Below are 20,888 nucleotides of genomic sequence, written 5' to 3'. Positions count from 1 at the left end.
AATGTGGCGTTGGGCTTGAAGCTGTGTCTCGGCTCTGGCCTTGAATCCCCCGACCTGTTGGACCGCAAGAGTCGTGTGCAGGTCCAGGTCTCGGCAGAGGATTCTCCACGCGAGCTGTGCTGGATCGTGAGCCTCCTGATGTCCAAACTCTGCAGCCACAGGTACTGCTCTAGTTTAACAAAGCATTTAATTTGATTGTGCTTATTCCACATTTTATACTTAGTTTTAAACCTCAAATGGAGAAAATCAGCAGTTTCAAGTCAGTGGAATTAGAAATATCAGTGTAAAGTGGAGGTACAGAAGTATTTGGAGCAGAATTGACTCAGAATCTATAAACAAATGAATAGAAATTATGAAATAAGGAGATTAGGCCCCTAGATAATTATTTTCAGTTTAGATTTATTTTTGTCATTCACTTTAATACCACTTTAACATTGAAGGGCGTTCAAGGTCATTTTCAACTATGTCCCACAGAATAATTCATGAGTCTTCATTGAATGTCAGGGAACAGTTGAGCAGCTGTGATCTCAACCCAATTTATTTTGTATAAAAAAATGAACAATTTACACTAAATAAAAAAAAGCTCTGCTTATTAAATTTAATGAAAGTCTAGATACAATAATGCACCAGATAAAAGCAACAATAGTGTTTTCTATCAGATGATCTGAACTCTAGTCGTTCCCATTTCATAAGCAACACCACAAACGTTTATTACAGTTTCCCCTCAACCTGTGAAATACTTCAACCATAAACTGAAAAAACATTCTCAAACCTTTAAGACTTTACATTTTGGAATAGCAGGTGTTTCATGTAGCTTTACAGTATCATTACTCAGCGTCATGCTTCAGAGCATAGAGACATAATGTAAACATGAATTCAAATAAATTATTAAATCGCAAAAATGGAAGCTTGGATTTTTCTTGTTCTTGCAGGTTAAGATACAAACTGGAAGGCAAAGACAATCATCGAGTTTTACATCCAGTCGTCTCAGCTTGGAGCGTTTGAGTCCCGAGGGTCACTGAAACTTTGAGATCAAAGTCGGGCAGCGACGAACAGTCAAGGTCAATGACCCCGTACCGCGAACACCAGAGCATCTGTGTTCGCTAAAGTTCCCTGTGAGAGTCCGGGGGGGAATTGGGGGGGTTTAGCCGTCAGTAGCTAGGATCAGCGCAGCGGCAAACACGCCCACGTTATGTCCGATCAGCTTCATCTGGTTCCAGAACTCCACCTTGCGGCCGTGGTGCCAGTAGCCCAGGTTCCCGTCGATGAGCAGGATCACCAGAGGCAGGATGGTGGCGAGGATCTGAGCCGCCAGGCGGATGTAGCAGCCGGAGAGGAAGGCCAGAGCCAGGACGCCAAAGAGCACCTCCAGCGCCATCAGGGTGATCTCCCCCCCGGGGATGTGGTTCAGATAGGCCTGCCTGTCCTCTTTGCTGTGTTGGAGGGAGTACACCTAGTGGGAAGAAAGTGGTACTGCATCATTTAGAATGACACTGGAACATGCAGGTTTTACACTCTGTTTCAACTACTTCACTTTTAAGGTTAATTCGTGTTTAACTTGACATCAACAAAGTGCATAATATCTTAAACACTGAATGATCTTGCTCCGACACTGAATTAAAAGAGAAAAAAGTTGAACTTAGCAGCAGTTAACAATTATGGGATGTTTTAACCAAATACACTTTATGATATTATCCAGAAAACCTCATCAGTCCCATCCTGACTCTCCTACTGGTTCTGAGCTCAGACAATCTGTGAATCCGACGTGGGTCTTACCATGCAGATGAGGTAGACCCCCAGGAAAACCTGCCCCGTGGACTGCAAGGACCTGCTGCGAGCTTTCTGTCTGTACACCTCCCCCGCCCCGCTGGCCAGAACCAGGAAGCCTCCGATGTTTGCCAGCGCTCTGGAATACATTCGTACCTGCAGGGAAAAACAATTCAAGCTGTTACAGTCTGCGGCAAGTTCCTGCTGAGGTCATATCCTCTGATAAATCCCCTTCCACTTCTGTAGTGGTGACCCAGATTCCAACTTGTCCCTTCACGTGTGACACAGATCTGTTTCTGATGATTATTTCAGCCCTGATAACAGCTCATGAGTATAAAAGACTTCCCAAGAAATGCTGCTTCATTGGGTTTCAACAGAGCGGTGACTCACCTTGAGCCAGTCTCCGTAGTGCACCTGCTCTCCGATGTATGCCGCGTACGTGCTGACCGCCAGCTGGACGGCGGCGGCCATCGCAAACCACCTCCTCTTCACGCCGAAGGACATGAAGCTGGCGCAGAGCACAGCCGCCCCCATGTCCACGAACAGGTACGGCACATTGATGTCTGGCTTCCTGGAGACGACAATGAACACACAGTCAAATTAAATCACACAAAAGTGGCCTGATTTCATTTATACAGCGATTACCTTATCTCTTACTTACTTCCTACACATTTATGCATGTTATTTAATTTAATTTAATATTCCTCACTCCTTCACCCTGTAAACTGTGTCTAGCTGTTCATTTAAATTTAAATTGTTGTACTATGTTATATGTTATTTTTGATCTTGTAATGCCCGTCTACTGCGTGGATGTTGCCTGCCAGGTCATAAGAAATTCACTGCTCTGATGACGCTGTTATTTGGTGCATGTGACAATAAACTTTGATTTGATATGAACCAACGACATCTAATGAACATTAAATATTGATAAAACAATACTTCTACACCCCCCTCCTTAAAGATTTGACTGTTTTTAAATCCTCTACCGTCTAATTATGATCTGTTTTTAAACATCAATACTCTCTGAAGCACCTTGAGCTTCACTTTCATGCCAAGAAAACTATGATGAAAGATCAGGATCATGAACACAGGCTCAGATAAGTACTGGGTAATTCAGAGGGGTGTGGTTCCCTCAGGGCAGACCCACCCACCGCAGACTCACAACACACACACACACACAACTGACACACACACCCAGGGAACATGAGAGATTAGAACTCCGGTTTCAATGAGGGACCCGACTCTGTCCACACAGAAAATTACAGACCAGGAAGAACAGAGGTGATGAACTCCACATGTCTTCACTCGAGGGACCCGTCTAATTGTTGGAGAGTTAAGTAGCTAGTTAGCATGAGCACGGAAATTAACCAGAAAAAGTTGGTAAGTACGCATTTTTTTTTAAAACTCTATCAGCTTTAAACTGTTTAGATAAATGTGTTTAAAAAGAAACGTGTACATGTGAAAGTGTTGAGTTTAAAGTTAGCTTGTTAGCTCGTTAGCTAGCGTTAGCTCCCTTAGCGTTAGCTCCTCTCACCGTTTGGAGTCCGCCCGCTCCGCGAACAGCATCAACATGCAGAAGCAGTTCCAGAACCCGAACCGCGTCAGAATAAAAGCTCCCAACTGGCTGATGAACTTTAAAACCTGCTTCCTGCTGGGAGCCGCCATGTTTGCTGCTCAGCGCTCACCCATCCGCAGACACAGCGCCGGAAACAGGGAGGAATATCCGGTCAAAACACCAGCGGCCTTTCAGAATAAAGCCCACGAAGCGCTCCACGTGCTTTTGGGAAATCGCGAAGTATTAGACTGAAGCTCTTGTTTTGAAAATATTTTCTGTTCCGGGGTAATGGCGTCCTCTGATTGGTTGATAGGTCGAAGTGAGCTGGAGAAAGGAGAGGTTCGACTGCGCCACCTACAGGTCCAAAAGTTAATCACAGAAAATGAAATTTATACAGCAAATAAGAACAACAATCATATGTTTCTATATTTTTTATATACCGTTACACTAAAGTATTGCGTGTTACTTATTATTACTTATTGATGCCTATTTTTGACTCTTGCTGCTGTTATATTGTACATTTCACTCACTGGAACTAACAAATGATTATTTTATCTTATCTTATCTTAACAAATCAATTTCATATGCAGATAATACAATTAACAAACAGCACAGACGAAACCTGGAATGGTTTGTAGGTAGAAGTACATTTTAAATTAGATAATTAGAATAAAAAAACATAAAAAACACAAAAAATTAAATCAGTCAAGTATATTTAGATGAAAAGGAGTTCTTGGCTGAAACCCAGACCAAGTCTCCATGTTAATCCTAAAAAGATTTTTGTTAGGCACCAATCTCAATATTTTAAAACATTTATGATGACCTTTACTTCTCAGAGCCTTCACCACAATGTAATAACTGATGCGTTAAAGAAATACACTTTTTCTATCTCAAATAAATTGTTCTATTTGCAGTTTTATATTTAATATATGTGTTTAAACACAATGTAAACTCATCAGATTTTTTAATCCCATTGAAGCTCTGAAAACAATACAACATGGTGTCTTCTGCTTCTTGTGTCGGCCCAACAGTCAAACACCTGGAGATTTTAATTTATCAATATCAGGCTAACATCATACAAGTCTTGAAACATTAAACAAGATCAAACACCACCACCAGATGCAAAAGGCAGAGGAAGTTTGACAATGAAAGTGTTTAATCGGGCTCTCTGTGACCAACACATCATGATTAGGAGCATCTCAACCACGCTGCTGTTAATCCAGTGACGTGTGTGAGGTTAATCTGGAGCAGATGAGACTAACCCAGATCCTGAGGAAGGCTCAGAGTGAGTCCTGCTGACGGTTTAGTGAAGGATCAGTAGCTTGTGATGTCTCAGGTGAAAAGTCAGGTGAAGGCGACAGGCACAGGAGAGAGGATCTTTCTAGAACTTGTAATAGCATTTCATCGTGCATGGTGCAGGTAGTTTGTATGTTCCAGATTCAGGTGCATCAGATAGATTATAGGTTTTCAGTTCATCTAGATGAAGCCAGTTGGGTTTCAGAGACAAAGAAAGTCTCAGATTGCATTGAAAGAAACACAGTGAGATGAAAAGTGCTACAGAAGTGCTCAAAGAGAATATATGCAGTAGTTAGATTTTCCCAAAACATTATGAACAGGAATAAATCGATATCTGTAAAAGGCCCAAAACAAAATCAGACTAAATACCTTATTCTCAAAAGCTTGATTAACTGTCCTACATTATAAAAGTCTGTTTCCTAATTTGAGACTGACGTTCGGAACCTAAGAGGAACTGATTGGATTGACATCAATAATCAAATCAGCGATGAAGACTTGGCCTCCTTCCTCTTTGCACCGGGCCTTGATGTGCCCATGATGCACGACAGTTCAAACAAAAGACTAATATTCTTTCTCCAAGACAAAACACCTGCAAAGTCAAACTGTTATAACGGCTAAATCATTTTAAATCCTTTAATAATACTGATGTAATATTGATAAAAAGCTGCAGAGGGACAATGCACAGATACAACTCAGGTTCCCACAGGTTACACTCAGAGACAGATCTACCACTTAATTTCTCTGTCACACTTTCTCTCACAGCTGTGGGAAGTCTATGTGATGCTTCCCTACCTCCTTCCTGTTCAGGGTGGGGGGGTTATGGCACCTGATTGTTTAATCTCATCACGGGGGATTGGTGACATCAGGCCCAATCCTGCGCCGACCTCGCCCAAAAGCCGGCAGCCGGGGATCAGCCGGGGATGAAGAGCAGTGGGACGGCACAGATCAGTCAGTCAGTGTGAAGCAGCGATCGGACCAGAGGAGGTCAGACAGTCGATGAGCTCTTAGGAGCCAACACATTTCTCAGATTGTCGCGGGTCCTACAATTCAACAGGTGAGGATTCATTCATAATTGATGCTTGTGTCTGTCCTGTATTTATATTTAGTGTATTTTGTCAAATTTGAACACAAATAGGAAACAGAACTACAGATTTTAGCACTTTTATCAACTGTTTGTTATGTTGTAGCATCTTATAAATCGATGATCTTGCTTTCCTCTTGCAGCCAAGATGGCTCGGGATATGTCAGATAAGGAAATCTTGAAAATGGAGCTGGATCAGCTGAAGAAGGAAGTGAGCACCGCTAGAACACCAGTAAGTCAACACAAGAGAATTTCATATTTTCCTTGAAATCAGTTGTGGGGAGAAAAAAAACTTTTTCTGTGTTTTAAGGCATCAAAAACAAAGCATGCACGTTTAAATGTTTCCTGCCTTGTAATGATAATAATAATGATAATTTCTTGCTTTGGTTTCCATCCCTCCAGGTGACTTCAAACTGTGCAGAGACGATTGAGTTCGTGGAGGGACTGCTACCCAACGACCCGCTGATCAAGGGCGTTTCGGACGACAAGAACCCGTACAAGGGAGACAAGGGAGGCTGCATAATAACATAGCACACAATGCAACCAGGGAAACGTCACACGGTTTTTATACGGGAGCTGGTTGCATTGCTCTATTTTCCCCTGTAGAGGAGTTATTGTGGATAAAGATGTACAGTAGAGAGCAAACTAAGAGAATACTGCCAGAAGAGAAATCCATCACTGGATTACTGTCTGTATCTGTCGATGTGAAAAATGTTCATGTGTCAATTTGTAATTAAAGCTTTGACCTGACCCGGCTGCTCTGATTATTGATGCACATTAGTAGATCTCACTTTTATTTCTCTTGTTTTATGGAATCGATTCAGGGTGCATGAAACTCACGGGTGTCACAGCACAGGGCAAAGTCAAAGGAGTCGTGCAGCTGCCGCTTAGTCTAATTCTTAATAGGATTTCTTTATCTGCAGCAGTCGGTGACACGGGAGCTGCTTCCTGTATCAGAGTCCTTAAGCTCCTTGCCTTTCGAGCTCTGCATCCAATTAGTGTCACTTTCAATCTGGTGCAACAACAAAATACGCCCTCGAAGAATATAGCGACCTACTTACGGGTCACTTATCATTTAGAGGTCGAAGGTGATATATCAGTGTTTTACCACTGGGTTAAAGTTTGAGCTGGTGAGGACAGATTACACATCAGAGAGCAGTAATCTGAGATTCAACACACACACAATAAAATACTTATTCCACAATACATGAAGATAAAAACCACTGGTCAGGAGGTTTTGTGTGATCCTGCAAACTAAGAAAAGACACACAGAAGAAAACATAACCACCTTGATGGAGGTAAAAATGATCTGAATGGGTTCAAATAAGATAATATTCTTGTTTATATTTATATTTAATTACTTTTGTGAACATTTTAAAGGAAATTAAAAATGAACAAACTTCTGCAGACCTCTCTATTCCCTTTAAACACACATACTTAACTTACTTAACCTTAGAATAACAGGACCCTGGCCTGGTTACAACTAAGTGAGACGAATCCATCATTAAAGAAAATGATCAGTTACAGCAACTTCCGCCCAGTTTGACAGGTTTTAATATTCACTGTTTCCGACATAACAGCTTCTTCTGGGCTTCATGTTATCTGTGGCTCAAAGTCAACTGATGAAGTGTTTCACCTGAACGCAAAGTCCATGCAGAGATTACACAAAACAAGTGTGTTCGGAAAACAAAGTTACAACAGAGATCACATGAGCTTCGATTCACGCTTATTATTCTTTTTCACAAGAAACTGTTTCAAGATGTGTCTGATTATTGCTTTCTGTGTAATTGTATAAATATTTTAAAAAGGAGAACCTGAATTTCTTGTTGTAATAACGTCTGAAATGTTGAAACTCTCGTTCAGGTTTATGTCTCTTGTAAAGTTATAAAACCGGACACAGTGTTAACGCCTCGGACATTTAGTTCATAGTTTATTCTTTATCTTAATTGTCTTATCTGATAAGAGCATTGGTGGATATCTCTAATCTATTGAAGTAATAAGCTCCTTGGAATCAATGAATACTATTCATACAACATACGGGAGGAAAATCATATTTCATAACCTTAGTGGGGATGTGCCCATTTACTTAAAATTTCAAATATTAGTAAGCAGATTCCTTACACAATTGTTTTTCTATAACTGTACATATCCTGGTAAACAAGTGAAAGGTTAAGTAATGTTTAAGGCGGACGGCAGTTAGCAGCCTTCATCTATGCAGTTTCATAACAAGAGAAAATGGGTCTTTATCTTTATTACTCATCTGAACATTAAATCCCTCCTGTCCTGCAGACCTTTGGCTCTGGGCATTATAAAAGGAGCCTTGTGAGGACAGTACAGTTCTGAATCTGCTGTGTTCACTCTGCTCTGCAGCTGTAGCAGAGATCTTCCTCCACAATGTGGCTGCTGGTTTTCTTGGTGTGGTTGGTGATATGGGCCGGCGGGACGTACTGGTACCTGTTCGGGACACCGAGCCCGTTCTCCCTGGAGTCGCTGAGACCGCCAGGACCTCGAGAGTTTGATCAGAAGAAGCGGGACAAAGTCATCAAGCAAGGTAAAAGGATCCCAGTCAAACACATCCCAGTGGAAGTGATGTAATGATTTGATATATGTTGTTCTACAAGTTAAGCCTGGTGAGCTCTGTGGGAACTGAATTTAACACAAAATAACATAAAATACGTCAAATATAGTATAAATATGTTGTGATATAAATTCACAACGATAATCTCAAAAATCTTAAATGCTTTCACACTTAAACTTGAGAAAAATATCATATCTACTAATTGTTTAACAGTTAAAATTCTTATAGTTATCTGTAGTTATAGTCATAGCAAGAGTTTTAGTTTGAGAAGGAAACATTTCATGGAACAAAAACCTGATATATTTTGAGCCCTTCATTAAAAAAAGCTATAGAAATCACCGGTGTGTTTGAAATCTCATCATAATTTTTTTTATATGTAGCAGCTGTAAAAGTGTCTATGAAATCAAATGTAAGACTTCATTTCTGTCATTAGTTACACTTCAGTCAAACATGTGAGCTGTGGGAAAAATATTTCAGATAAAATTCCTGAGGTTTCGTGTCTGTTTCAAAGTGCAGCTCGACCAAATGAAACAAATCAGATATAACATACTAAGAGGTGAAATTTACAAATAATGAAAGTGTATGAATGTGTTTCCAACTATCTTAAAACTTAAATTTGGTTAAAAAAATTATACTTTTATAGAAAAACTAACTCACTCTCGCTCTTACAACAGATCTGCGCTGATACGGTTTTATCTAAATTACCCTGTTAGCTGCACCATACGAGCAAACAGGTCATTTAGATAAGCAGAAGAACAGTAATTGCTTTTCATGTGTGTTTATCTTAATTGGATTATGACTTGAAGATTAATTTAGCATACTAATATACTTTTTACAGCCGGCATGGAAACACAGGTGTGCAGAGCAACCTTCAGACCGAATTGTGTCACCCAATTATGCAACACATCTAATAATTATAATCTTATTTATAATACTTTATTTGAAGATATCTGGATCAGTTTGACCATGTTTACATCAGTTCTTTTTGTTTCCGTCCAGGTTTCAGCCTTGACAAGGTTCCTGAGGGTCTGGACGTCATCGTCATCGGCAGTGGGATCGGCGGACTGACGGCCGGCGCCACGCTCGCCAAAGCCGGGAAGAAAGTTCTGGTGCTGGAGCAACACGACCAGGCCGGCGGCTGCTGCCACACCTACATCGAGAAAGGCTTCGAGTTTGATGTTGGTAAGAAAACCTGGGATGTGATACAGGAAGCAGCTCTTCATCTTTCTTAGGCTGCACCAAATTTCACACACTAATAGATAGAATTTCCCTAAATGTGCCTCTTTATTTCATCAAGACCTATGAAGACCTTTTTTTAATTAATGGGTTCTTCCGTGACCTTTATCACAACCTTCCTCCAGGTTTCATGACAATCCCTTAAGTTTTTACATAATTTTGCTTACAATCACACAAACCAACAAACAAATGGACAGGGGTGAAAACATAACCTCCTAAAGGTTAAAAAGAAAGAAAGAAAGGAACTGCAGGTAAAGAATTGAGAGGATGCATTTACAAGAGGTTTTTAAAAACACAAATACATTTAAACATCATCTTAATGAGACATTCTTGCTCACATATGTAATCATGGGTTTGATATGTCAGTTGTAAAGACTATTTCTCTCCCTTGTTTGATTGAGATAAGAAACACCTTCATCCCTTTCTGCCTGTCTCTCCTCCAGGGCTTCACTACATCGGCCAGGTCCATGAGAACAGTCTGCTGCGTATCGCCTTTGACCAGATCTCTGAGGGTCAGCTGGAGTTCACACAGCTGAACCCCCACTTCGACACCATCAAGATCGGCCTGGGCGAGGACAAGCGCGAGTACACCATGGTGTCTGGTAAGACGGAGATGAAGGAACATCTGAAGAAGCAGTTTCCAGATGAAACCGAGGCCATCGAGACCTTCTTCAAAATCATGAAGGTACAACGCTTGATGAAAATTGGTCTGACGTCCGCCACCAAAGGACAAACCACAGATTTGAAACCTCCCTTTTCAAACTGCCTCCATGTTCCCACAGATCTCAGCGAAGAAGACTCACTACCTGGCGACGCTGAAGCTGATCCCTCAGTGGGTCGCTCTATTCCTGCTGAAGTCGGGCATCGCAGACCTCTTCTCCGAGGTCTTCCGCCTCTCTGGCACAGGCGCCACCGGTTTAGTGAACACACTGACGAAAAACAAGGACCTCCACATCATGTTCTCCTACCTCTTCTACGGTGGGTTCCACAAACAAGCTGCTATGGCAGAAAGTACAGTGCAGACGGAAAGTAGGACAGTGACAGATTTGTGCTTGAACTCACTGAAATTGAGATGAAACAGTTGACTATGGGCCAATAAGGTGTTGTCTTATAGTTTTGATTTGGGGATACTATAGACCATTTTTATATACAGTCAGGTACATAAGTATTTGGATAGTGACTACATTTTTGTAAATATTCCTCTGTACACCACCACAATGTATTTGATTGTGGATTTTATTTTGGATATAAAATCACATAGAAGAGTGGAGGGATAACCTAGATTTCCATTTTATTCAATCAGTTTCAAAAAAGTTGTTGGAGTTTATTGAGCAACTTAAACCTATGCTAAATGAATAATTAAGTATTTACTCTCTGTACTCAGGCGTTCCTCCGAAGGACTCCAGCGTTCTGATCAACGCCCTCCTGATTCATCACTACAAGCGAGGGGCCTACTACCCCAAAGGTGGTGCCAGTGAAATCGCCTTCCACATCGTCCGCACCATCCAGAAATACGGAGGGAACTGCCTGGTCCGAGCTCCTGTCTCCCAGATCCTGGTGAATGAGAAGGGGACAGCGTATGGTGAGAACCATAGCCACTTAATTAACAAACAAGTTAGAGGTAGAGAGATGTCGTCCAGGGAACTGACCCGATGGCTTCATCTCTGTGACAGGCGTGAAGGTGAGGAAAGGTCAGGAGGAGCTGGAGGTTCACGCACCTGTGGTCGTCTCCAACTGCGGAATCTTCACCACCTTCGAGAAACTTCTTCCACCCGAGATTCGGGTCAAACACGGTAAGAGACAGAAATCCCCTAAATGGATAAATTCTCAAAAATAACATAGATTCAAAACAAATCAAGATGCAGTAGTTTGATTTATTTTTCTACATTTTAGATATTCAGGAGCGACTGAACATGATGAAACACGCCCGGGGGTCGTTCTTGGTCTTCAGCGGCTTCGATGGGACTGAGGAGGAGTGTGGCCTCGAGTCCACAAACTTCTGGCTGTTCAAGAACAATGATATGGACAAGTCGTAAGTATCCAGAGCAGTGATCTCCCTGGCGTTTAGTAACCACAAGGGGGCGCTATTGTGTAAGCAGAAGCGATACATCTGACTCCTCAATGAAGACCAGGGGCATTGAACATAATTAGCATTTCTGATAGGGGCCACATTTAATGTATCAGTAGAGAAACAAAACATTGTAACTTACGATTTAATGTAAATATTAAATAAAGGAACATGTTGTATTTGAAGTAGTTTAATCAATGAGGGAGTTAAAAATCCCCTTTTCATCCTCTAGATGGAGTCGAGGATCAGATGATGATGATGATGTTCTGACTTTGGCATTTTCATGTTTAATTTTACATTTGTTTTTAGGATGGACGACTTCTTTGCACTGAGCAAAGAGGAAGCACCAGATAACATCCCCATGATGTTCATCACGATGCCGTCCGCTAAAGACCCAGAGGCCCAAATCAGAAACCCAGGTACAAACAACACCCATCATAATAACATAATTCATCATAATTCCCTAATTAAACATGCTTTAAAGCTGCACTGCAATTAGAATATGTCCTCACCTTATGTATTTTGATATGATCTGACATGAAAACAACACATCTGAGAGTCTACATGGATTAAATGTGACGCCTTGTGTGTTTCGTGTTCACAGGAAAATGTTGCATGACAATTCTGACCATGGTGAAGTACGAGTGGTTCGAGGAGTGGAAGGACACGACCGTGCGGAAACGAGGCGACGACTACCACGACTACAAAATGCGGTTTGCGAAGAACCTTTTCAACTGGGCCTGCACGCTGTTCCCGAAAATCAGAGACAAGGTAGATGAGGCAAAATCTCAAAACTAAGCTCTGCTGTCTGTGCCTGAACATGACAATGATTTAAAACATCTCATGTACTTACACTAATCTTTTCATTAGCTGTGAGAGATTTGTTTGTGTTTGAATATGAACTGCATTGTAACTTTTGTTCTCTCCAGCTGGTTTTCCAGGATGTGGCGACCCCCTTGACCAACATGCACTACCTGGGTGCCCAACGTGGAGCCATGTATTCTGCAGAGCATAACCTCGAGCGTTTCTATGCCGAGGCCGTGGCGAGAAACAGGTGCAACACCCCCGTCAAAAACCTCTACATGTCAGGTATGGAGATCTCACACTACTGCACATGCATTTGTGTTTTGTTACTGAAGGTGTCCGAGGCATAGAGACGTCTCAATGAGGCCTCAGATTGATTTGCTTGAGTTGGGACGGTTGATAACTTTATGAAATGCAGGAATTTTCAAACTAAACATTAAGGAAATTGAATTGTTTTTTGAGTTTGTGAAGAAACATCATGAGCTAAAGGGAAACACAGACAAGAACCTGGGTCCAGGTCCAGATATACATGTATCTTCTCTCATCCAGTAAATTGTATGTGTCCCTCTGTTCCAGGTCAAGACGTGTTCAGCTGTGGGATAGCAGGAGCTCTTCATGGCGGACTCCTCTGCGCCTCGACCGTGTTAGACCACATCGTCTACCTCGACTTGTTGCTTCTTAAGAAGAAGCTGAAGAGGAGGAAAGCCAACGAACTGAAGAAACTGCAGTGAGTTGGCTCTGTGCTTCCCCTGCAGGACATTAGTGAAACTGCACAAACCTGATGCAGTAGGACCCTTGGTTATGATGGGAACACACTTCCGCTGTGTCCTAGTTCTATACGACCTATACGTCTGTGCATACTTTTCTCCAAAGACACTTTTCAAACAGGGAACAGATGTGATGATGAACACTTTGGACATGACAGCTCCCAAAAGTGAAGCCGAATCATCTTGATCGCCCCCTAGTGGCTGGCTGCAGTGTTGATCACAAACCTAATTGTGACTAATTGGAAATGGACCAAACGAAAAGTTCTGTTAAGTTAAGTAAAGTTCTTATCACACTGATGTTTGTTCGAATGTCACGTTTCCCTTAAGGTTTGGTTCTTATTAGTTATTTGACGATATGACAACGGGGGAAACACTTTGATTGACAGCTGAGACTGACTCGTGATTGGTCGAGAGCCTGCAACTTCAGGAAGTGGAGACATGTTGTCCATCTTTATTTTTAGCCTATTAACACTGTGCCACTTTCTATGCTTACTACCTGATATGTTTATCCTCTGTTTACGTTCCTTTAAATATTGTTTTTGTAATCATGTGCACATAAATACAAAAATTATGTGGAAAAACATTTTTCTTTATTTTACTGACCTATGTAAGTTTTATTTTCTTAATGTACAGTAAATCATTTTGCTTTATTTTTGTTTTGTGCAAAATACATTTGCATTCTTGCTCAATAAACTTTAAAACATTATAATGTCTAAATGTTGAGACTATTTTTCTGTGATAAAACTAATCATATTGTAGCTTCAGGGGTAATAGGTGAGTATTTTTTTACTAATTGTTTATGTATCAGCTACTGGTTCAGTGACATTTTAAGCTCCTCAGGATTTAGTTCCCACCTATGTTGTTCTGACCCTGCCTCTAACCCTGCTGTTGTTTGGGTAACTTCTGGAATCAAACGTTCGGGGGAAACCTCAGACTTCCTGCACTAAGTGAACATTTCCTCAGTAAACGGCGAGTAGATTTGCCGACAAACTGTGGTGTGTCGGAGACGACCAGGGGGATCCGAAGATATGAATGCCCCCTCTGTCCAGGCTGCCGGTGGGACGCCAGTACCTCTCTCGCTCTGCTAACCTCCATCCCTCTGCTGTGCAAACCCAGGGAAGGCTCTCTCTGCCTCAGATGCTGGTTGCACACGTTCGCCACCAGAGCCTGAGAAGGAAAAGTTAAAGCGCCGAGGATCAAAATGGGAGAGAGAAGTTAATTATACTGACTTTGCCTGGCTGGAACTTCTAGCCGACCAAACCGTATAATTACCATTGCATGATAAAGTGCACAGCTCCACCAGAAATAAACGTGACATCCATCCACAGTAACTCACTTTCCTGCGCTGTGCCTCTGACTGACTCTCAAAGCAGTAAACAGACGCACCTAAACCCGGTAAAACCAGCTTTTAAGAAAAGAATAAAGTCAAACCCAAACCATAGAAGTCATGGTAGCCCTATTCGGAAATATCTACCTAACTATTGGATTCAGTGCAACAGGAATTTAACAGGTTATCTCCTGTCTTCACCTCGACAACCATGAGGTTTTTATTTTTATTTTGATCACCGTTGTCTGTGTATCTGCAAAATAACTCAACAATGATTGGACAGATTTTCACTAATCTGGGTAGAAACATTACTTCGGGAGGATATCTCCAGATGATTAACTGTTGGAGCAGAACAAGTTCAACGTCAACAAAACTATTGTAATTAAGACAATTCATTTATTTTCTTCACATTCTCCACAAACAATAGTGTTAGACAGACAATATGAAGGTTATATATGATCTATTTTGATAAGTTGTAATGGTGTTTTTTAAATCCTTCTAATAATCACTGACTGAAGGAATCTGTTGATTACTGGTTGTTGTTTCTTTCAGGGAAATTGTACAAAGTAAGAACAGAGACAATGAACTGAAGAGGAAATCAGTGATTTCACAAAGAAAGACGTCAAGGTTGAGGAGGAAAAGTTTTTCTTGACCAGCACAGGCACAAACTCAACGCCCCCCTTCCTTCTTTCTCCTTTTACAGGCGGCTCCCACATGTTTAGACACGCTGTTACATCGAGAGAGGCCCATAGGGTCGGATCTCAACAACAGCAGCCCACTCTTTCCATTGGGTTTTACTCTCTCTCTCTCTCAAACAGACAAACGCTTTTTAAATCAACTTCACACACTTCATCGGTTCAATGCTCATCCGAAAACACCGGCATCTGAAACCTTTAATTCACCTAAAGTGAAGTTGCAAACACTCTGGCAGCAGCAGTGGCTCAGAGAGCAAAACCATGTCGCTGCGCTCTCGTCTCTGAGTCTCCGCCAGCTTTCCTTCTTTTCCAGATGTTGAGGCTCCTCCCTGCTGGCCGGCTGCAGCCTCCCACAGCAGGAACCCAGCCAACAGCCACAGCTGCAATCAATCTGAACACTCTCAGAAGAAAGTTTCAGACAATCCAGATGAGAGGAAGACCCAGTTTAAAGAAAGCAGCCGGGCTCAGACTGGGTTTACAGGCCCTGAGCAGGTGATGGAAAACAACTAGATACTCAATGCCCTTGATTGGTAAAAACCTATCAAGGGTATGGAAAATGAACGAGAGAATTCTTCATGTCAAACTGGAGATGTTTTCCTGCTCTGCACAGATAGCCTCGTCTCCGATGTCGGCTGGAAGCTGCAGCTCCAGGCCAACTTTCTGTTGAGCTCGATGGAAAATCTAAGAAAAATGTCAGCTTCCCCGATTCTCTGCTCTTCTTTGGACAGTCTGAGCACAACTGCTGGTCTCAAAGATCAGACAGCAGCTGTGCACTTTGTGTGGGTTAGATCTTTATTATCTGCTCTACAGTTCAGTCTGTCATGTTGTTGTTAAATGTACATAAATGAGCATTTGGACTGAGCTGAAACAATGAGCTGATTAGTCTATTGGCAGAAAAACAAGAGCCAAATATGCAAATTTTAGTGAGAATCACTTTTTCAAGCTAAAATGGGAAATATTCAATTTCCCAGCTTGTCAATTGAGGAGACTTACCACTTTTCTTTGGTCTTAATAATTTGTTTTTAGAGTTTTTTATTTATTATATTGTATATTTATTATATTGTCAAAACAGTTATCTTCTGTAGCAAAAAACAGGGCTAGCAGGAACAAGCTAAAACAATGCAGTGAAACAATCAACTGTATATATACCTACCATATAACTAAACCAATCTTAAGTCAGTTTCAGCTGTAGATCATAAAGTTTCATCCTGTTTGTATAGCACCAAATAAATAATTAAAAGCAAACATATGAACTATTAAATATGACAGAAATAATGTATTTGATGTTTGCTTGAACTTTTTTAGTCTAGTCCATGTGCCCCATCCATTAACGTGGAGGAGGAGGAGCTTTCAGGGAGTTTGTCACGTCGTCCATGTTTATGAGGAGCCTGTGGCAGAATCTCACTGTGAAGCTGCAGGTGATAATTCTACCCTTTTAAAGTGTCACGTTGTTTTCACATTGTCATTCTTTAAATTTATTTAATGGCTCTGCAGCTGAGGCTAAAGGGAGACACACGTTGTTATAGAGACAACAAAAGTAATCACCACCCACTGAACCACAAAGCTACAACACTGTATTATGTGATCTTCATAGTTCATTGTGTTTCACAGAAGCTTTCATCCAGTGTGAGGGAAAAGAATAAAACTGAAATAATTGTGCTTTTATTTACCTCGCATATTAAAAAAGGAAGAAACCCACATTGAACCAATAAGAACCCGAATGAAAGAGTTAATCTCTTTGTTTTTTCACACCCATCTGCACTATGTGAGTGCAGCTCCTCCTTCCAGCTTCAGACATGATCCAGAGGCTCACATTTCACCTTCTCCCATCCACCTCCCCCCTCCACGTTCTCCCCATGGAATAAGCCCACCCTTCCACTGAGTAATCCTCATCACAGGAGACGCATCCGCATTCGTCATCGCCGCTCTTTGCTGTGTTTACATGGCGAGCCAGCTTGTGGAGATGGGGTCGAGCCTAACTCCGGGACGTTGTTCGCTAGAGGGGGCTCTTCTGTGGGTGCAGCTCCAGGCCAACGCTCACAGGGAGATGACTCCTCAACACATGGCTCAGATACAGACAGAATACCGTAGTTCTTTACGTGGCGTTTTTCTTTCCCGACCCGAGACTGTGGTGTTAAATGCGTTACAGGTTTTTGAAACATCTCTGGGACAATGGGGCTGTACAGATTTCAGATTTAAAAACAAGGGATGCAGCTCAAAACATGAAGGAATTCAATTTCTGGGAAGAAACTTTCAATTGAAGCAAAAATGTAGAATTTAGAGTAATTTCTTTTTTATTAGCTTTTGTCTCTTCAAGCGCAGTTTTCTGCTCTGTCCACATGTTGCAGTGTTTCACAGTTTGCTGACACATGCTTGGGTCCTGATCTTCACACACTAACTGTTTACTTTTCCTCTTTGCACCGATATGAGAAGCGCTTGGACACAACGTGGCAAACCCACATGTACTTTGTGAGCGTAATGTCAAAGTGCTGCAGCTAAACCTGACTTTTGAACAGGAGACACTTCACCTTCCTTGGATTTCCCACTTTTGCAACTTTAACACAACTAACAAACATACAGACACTGTTTCTTTTTGGGGTGGATCTGATCTGTTGCCCCCTGAGCTCCAGTCTCCAGCCGACTGATGTAAAATCCTTGGTCCTGATCTCCTGTGAAATCTCAAGTGTCGGTTCTGCTCTCCCATTGGCAGATGCTGTTTTCCTGTGGGCCTCTGCTCTCTGGCCCCAGGTCTCAGGACAAGGCCTCACAGGGCGATGATCTCACAGGGGTCGTTTGACTTCAACACTGAGACGTTGGTGAAGTGACCTTTCACTTGAGACAACATGTGAGGTTTTCCAGGTGTCAAATATAAGGTTTACAGGTTTATGAACATTTATATTAAAAAAAACTTTCCTCTCTACTGCAGACAGAACGTGAAAGAGGAGAGACGGCCGGTGATTCATCCTCTGAACTCAAATGTCTGGTCTTCCATCTGGCTGCATGGTACTGTCCCAGTGAGACGACTGTACCAAAGACAAAGATATTAATTGGACCACAATGAGAATTTCAGCTTGACCTTAAATTGTCAAGAATCCACTTAATAAGATACAAAGATGAATTACCAATAGAGACAATATTCGCAAAATAGAGAGAAAGCCGTCTGTGCATCTATAGCTGAGCTGAGTGTGAGTGGGTGAAGTATTCATGGCTACAGGTGACAGGTGAGGAGGGAGACTACTTGTTATGGCTTGCACTGCCTTAAAGGTACTGAAGCAATAAACAGAGACTGCAGGAATCACACTCTCTCTTTCTCTCTCTCTCTCTCTCTCTCTCTGTCTCTCTCTCTCTCTCTCTCTCTCTCTCTCTCTCTCTCTCTCTCTCTCTCTCTCTCTCTCTCTCTCTCTCTCTCACACACACACACACTCACATGATGCATCTCCACTTCTCCCTTGGTACAGAAATTAAGCTAATGAACCCAGATACCGGTGCCACCATAAAGCCAGTTCCCACCTATACATTTGCTCGACCAATCACTGGTCAGTCTCCGCTGTCAATCATGACGTTTCATTCAGTTTTGAAGGCATCAAGTCATTAATTCAAACTGTAAAATTCACATTTGAAAAAACATCAGTGTGATAGAACTTCGTGAAAGGACAGAAACCATCTGAGGAAAAAGCTGAATCATTTGGAAACAATGACGTAATCTCTGTCCTTTCCTTCCTGATTGGTTCTTATCAGTCATGGTCATGGACAAAAACATCCACTGTGATATTTAAACCTCATCATTGTTTTAGGTTAGTTAGATTACTGGCTATTCGCACAAAGACATTTGCCCTGCATAGTTTTATTGGGTCTGTTTTCAACTTGTTCATTTATAAGTAATGTTGGGATAGTTGGGATCAATCACTGCACAGTTTTGAGCTATTATGTGTCTGTTAGTCACAATAAAGATAAAATAAGAGGCATATACCGACCATACACTTTATTTTGTTAGTACCTGAAAAACCTTTTACCCTCCAGAGTGACTGTTTCAGGAGTGTTTTCATTTTTCCTCCTTAAGGTTTTGGTTGAGAAGCTGAAGTCACAGAGCAGAGCTGAGCGTGATGCAGCCAGCACTGCAGCTCTGAGTGATTCCAGATGCTGAAAGAATTGAACTCATGTGCAGAGACAGAACAAAAAGATGTCCGTCCCCCCCCCACACCCCTATCCAAACGATTCTCTGTAACTTTCATCTTTTCCTTTCCAGCTTCCAAACAAACCCACACACACAGACAAAGATGTTACCTGCGTTTTAGGGGGTGCACACAACTTACAGTCTTCCCTCAAGCTGGGATATCAGATTTCAAGAATATAGAACAAAAAAAAAGTTTGGAAAATGTGGAACAAAGGCAATCCTGCTTGGAAGTGGGCGGAGTGTCACAGGGCTGTAATCTTTTCTGAAACTTTACTGCTGTGAAGGAGAAGGAGAATCACAACCAACGCTGCATCTACTTTGCATAAACAACCTCTGTGAATTTGAGTGGCAAAAAGAAAAAGGTTGAAAAACATATGGATAGGTAAAGCTGAGAGAAGCTGGGTGGGGCTGGGGCTGGGTTCAGCCGACGTGGGAGAAGGTGGAGTCTGACACTCTCATGTCCCCCCGGGGTGGCAAGTCTTTTTAAGACTGGGTGCTTCTCCCCCTCCCACTGCATGAGGGACGTTTAATAGGGAGAAGAGGGAGGCAAGGGGCGGGTGGGTGGGTGGGTGAGGGGAAGAAGAAGAACTGAAGAGAGAGGAAGAACTTCAGAAATGCACAAAGGCAGGTAGAGACAGGAGAATTAAAGGAGAGAGAGAGAGAGAGAGAGAGAGAGAGAAGGAGAGGGAGAGAGAGAGAGAGAGAGAAGTCAAAATGTGTTGCAGAGGTGGAGAAGGAAGATGTGGCCGACAAAGAGAAACAGATGAAACACGAAGAATCAAATATGAACCAACTCGAAGACTGTTTTCCGTCAAATTGCTGGAAAACGAGCAAATAAAAGTGCACATACACACAAACACACAAACACACAAACACGGCCTCATCCCAACAGATAGGACCGGACATTCGATATGAATCTACACATCTCCTGTCGCACATGATGGGATCAGCAGATTTAGTTCTGTAACGGTGTCTTGTTAAGCGACGGCTGAGCTCCAGGAAAAAAGTTGGAGTAGGAATGCAGACTGTTGAGTGTCTCGACATGTTGAGGGAGAGGCGGTGGGCCGAGAGAGGGAGAGAGAGAGTCCGGTTCAGGAGGGTTTACATCCTCCACTATCTCAAGGGTAACGGGCTTTCAGCATTAGAACGACCCGGCACCTTAAGAAAACATGATGCACGTGAAAATGCAATTAAACAATAATCCTTAAAAGCTCATTCTGTCACTGAGCCGAACCAAGAGCCAGGTGGGCCCTGCAGCCCGAGTGCAGTCGTTAGAGTCGGGGGGGCTGGAAGGGGCAGGAAGTGTCTTAACTGTGGGTGGCCACTGTCATTATCAGGTTAAGTATAACCGTTAAAGATAATGAAGAGTCTCGCCTCGGTAACTGCCAGTCGCACACTGAAGTGGTTCTGACACAACTTCAGGCGCGTGTGTGATCGGGACAAAACACATATAATATATAGATTATTATATTCTATCATAGGACAATCAAATTCTTCTCCTGAGCTACAGAAAGTGTTTGAACTGAGACCATCTGTTTCA

The 20,888-nt window shown here is 42.1% G+C and overlaps 3 protein-coding genes across 3 annotated transcripts; 2 read left to right on the top strand and 1 right to left on the bottom strand.

Moving 5' to 3' along the window:
• Nucleotides 1-382: 382 nt before the first annotated feature.
• On the bottom strand, nt 383-3,454 carry tmem101 (transmembrane protein 101). Its single transcript, XM_061094823.1, has 4 exons — nt 3,302-3,454; nt 2,158-2,338; nt 1,777-1,923; nt 383-1,453 (listed from the first exon to the last, which is right to left on the bottom strand). Exons 1-4 carry the CDS (start codon nt 3,430-3,432, stop codon nt 1,145-1,147), a joined length of 768 nt encoding a protein of 255 aa, XP_060950806.1. The 5' UTR covers nt 3,433-3,454; the 3' UTR covers nt 383-1,144.
• A 2,393-nt stretch (nt 3,455-5,847) lies between these two features.
• On the top strand, nt 5,848-6,230 carry gngt2b (guanine nucleotide binding protein (G protein), gamma transducing activity polypeptide 2b). Its single transcript, XM_061095572.1, has 2 exons — nt 5,848-5,931; nt 6,102-6,230. The coding sequence occupies exons 1-2, from the start codon at nt 5,848-5,850 to the stop codon at nt 6,228-6,230; spliced, it is 213 nt and encodes a 70-aa protein (XP_060951555.1).
• A 1,863-nt stretch (nt 6,231-8,093) lies between these two features.
• On the top strand, nt 8,094-17,999 carry si:ch1073-13h15.3 (inactive all-trans-retinol 13,14-reductase). Its single transcript, XM_061095385.1, has 12 exons — nt 8,094-8,250; nt 9,277-9,459; nt 9,957-10,198; nt 10,296-10,491; nt 10,898-11,095; nt 11,187-11,306; nt 11,407-11,545; nt 11,891-12,000; nt 12,186-12,352; nt 12,511-12,670; nt 12,962-13,112; nt 17,885-17,999. Exons 1-12 carry the CDS (start codon nt 8,094-8,096, stop codon nt 17,997-17,999), a joined length of 1,938 nt encoding a protein of 645 aa, XP_060951368.1.
• Nucleotides 18,000-20,888: the final 2,889 nt, after the last annotated feature.

The sequence above is a fragment of the Limanda limanda genome, chromosome 21 (genome assembly GCF_963576545.1).
Source record: "Limanda limanda chromosome 21, fLimLim1.1, whole genome shotgun sequence".
Taxonomy (NCBI): Eukaryota; Metazoa; Chordata; class Actinopteri; order Pleuronectiformes; family Pleuronectidae; genus Limanda; species Limanda limanda.
This window is presented reverse-complemented; position numbering and strand designations above follow the sequence as displayed.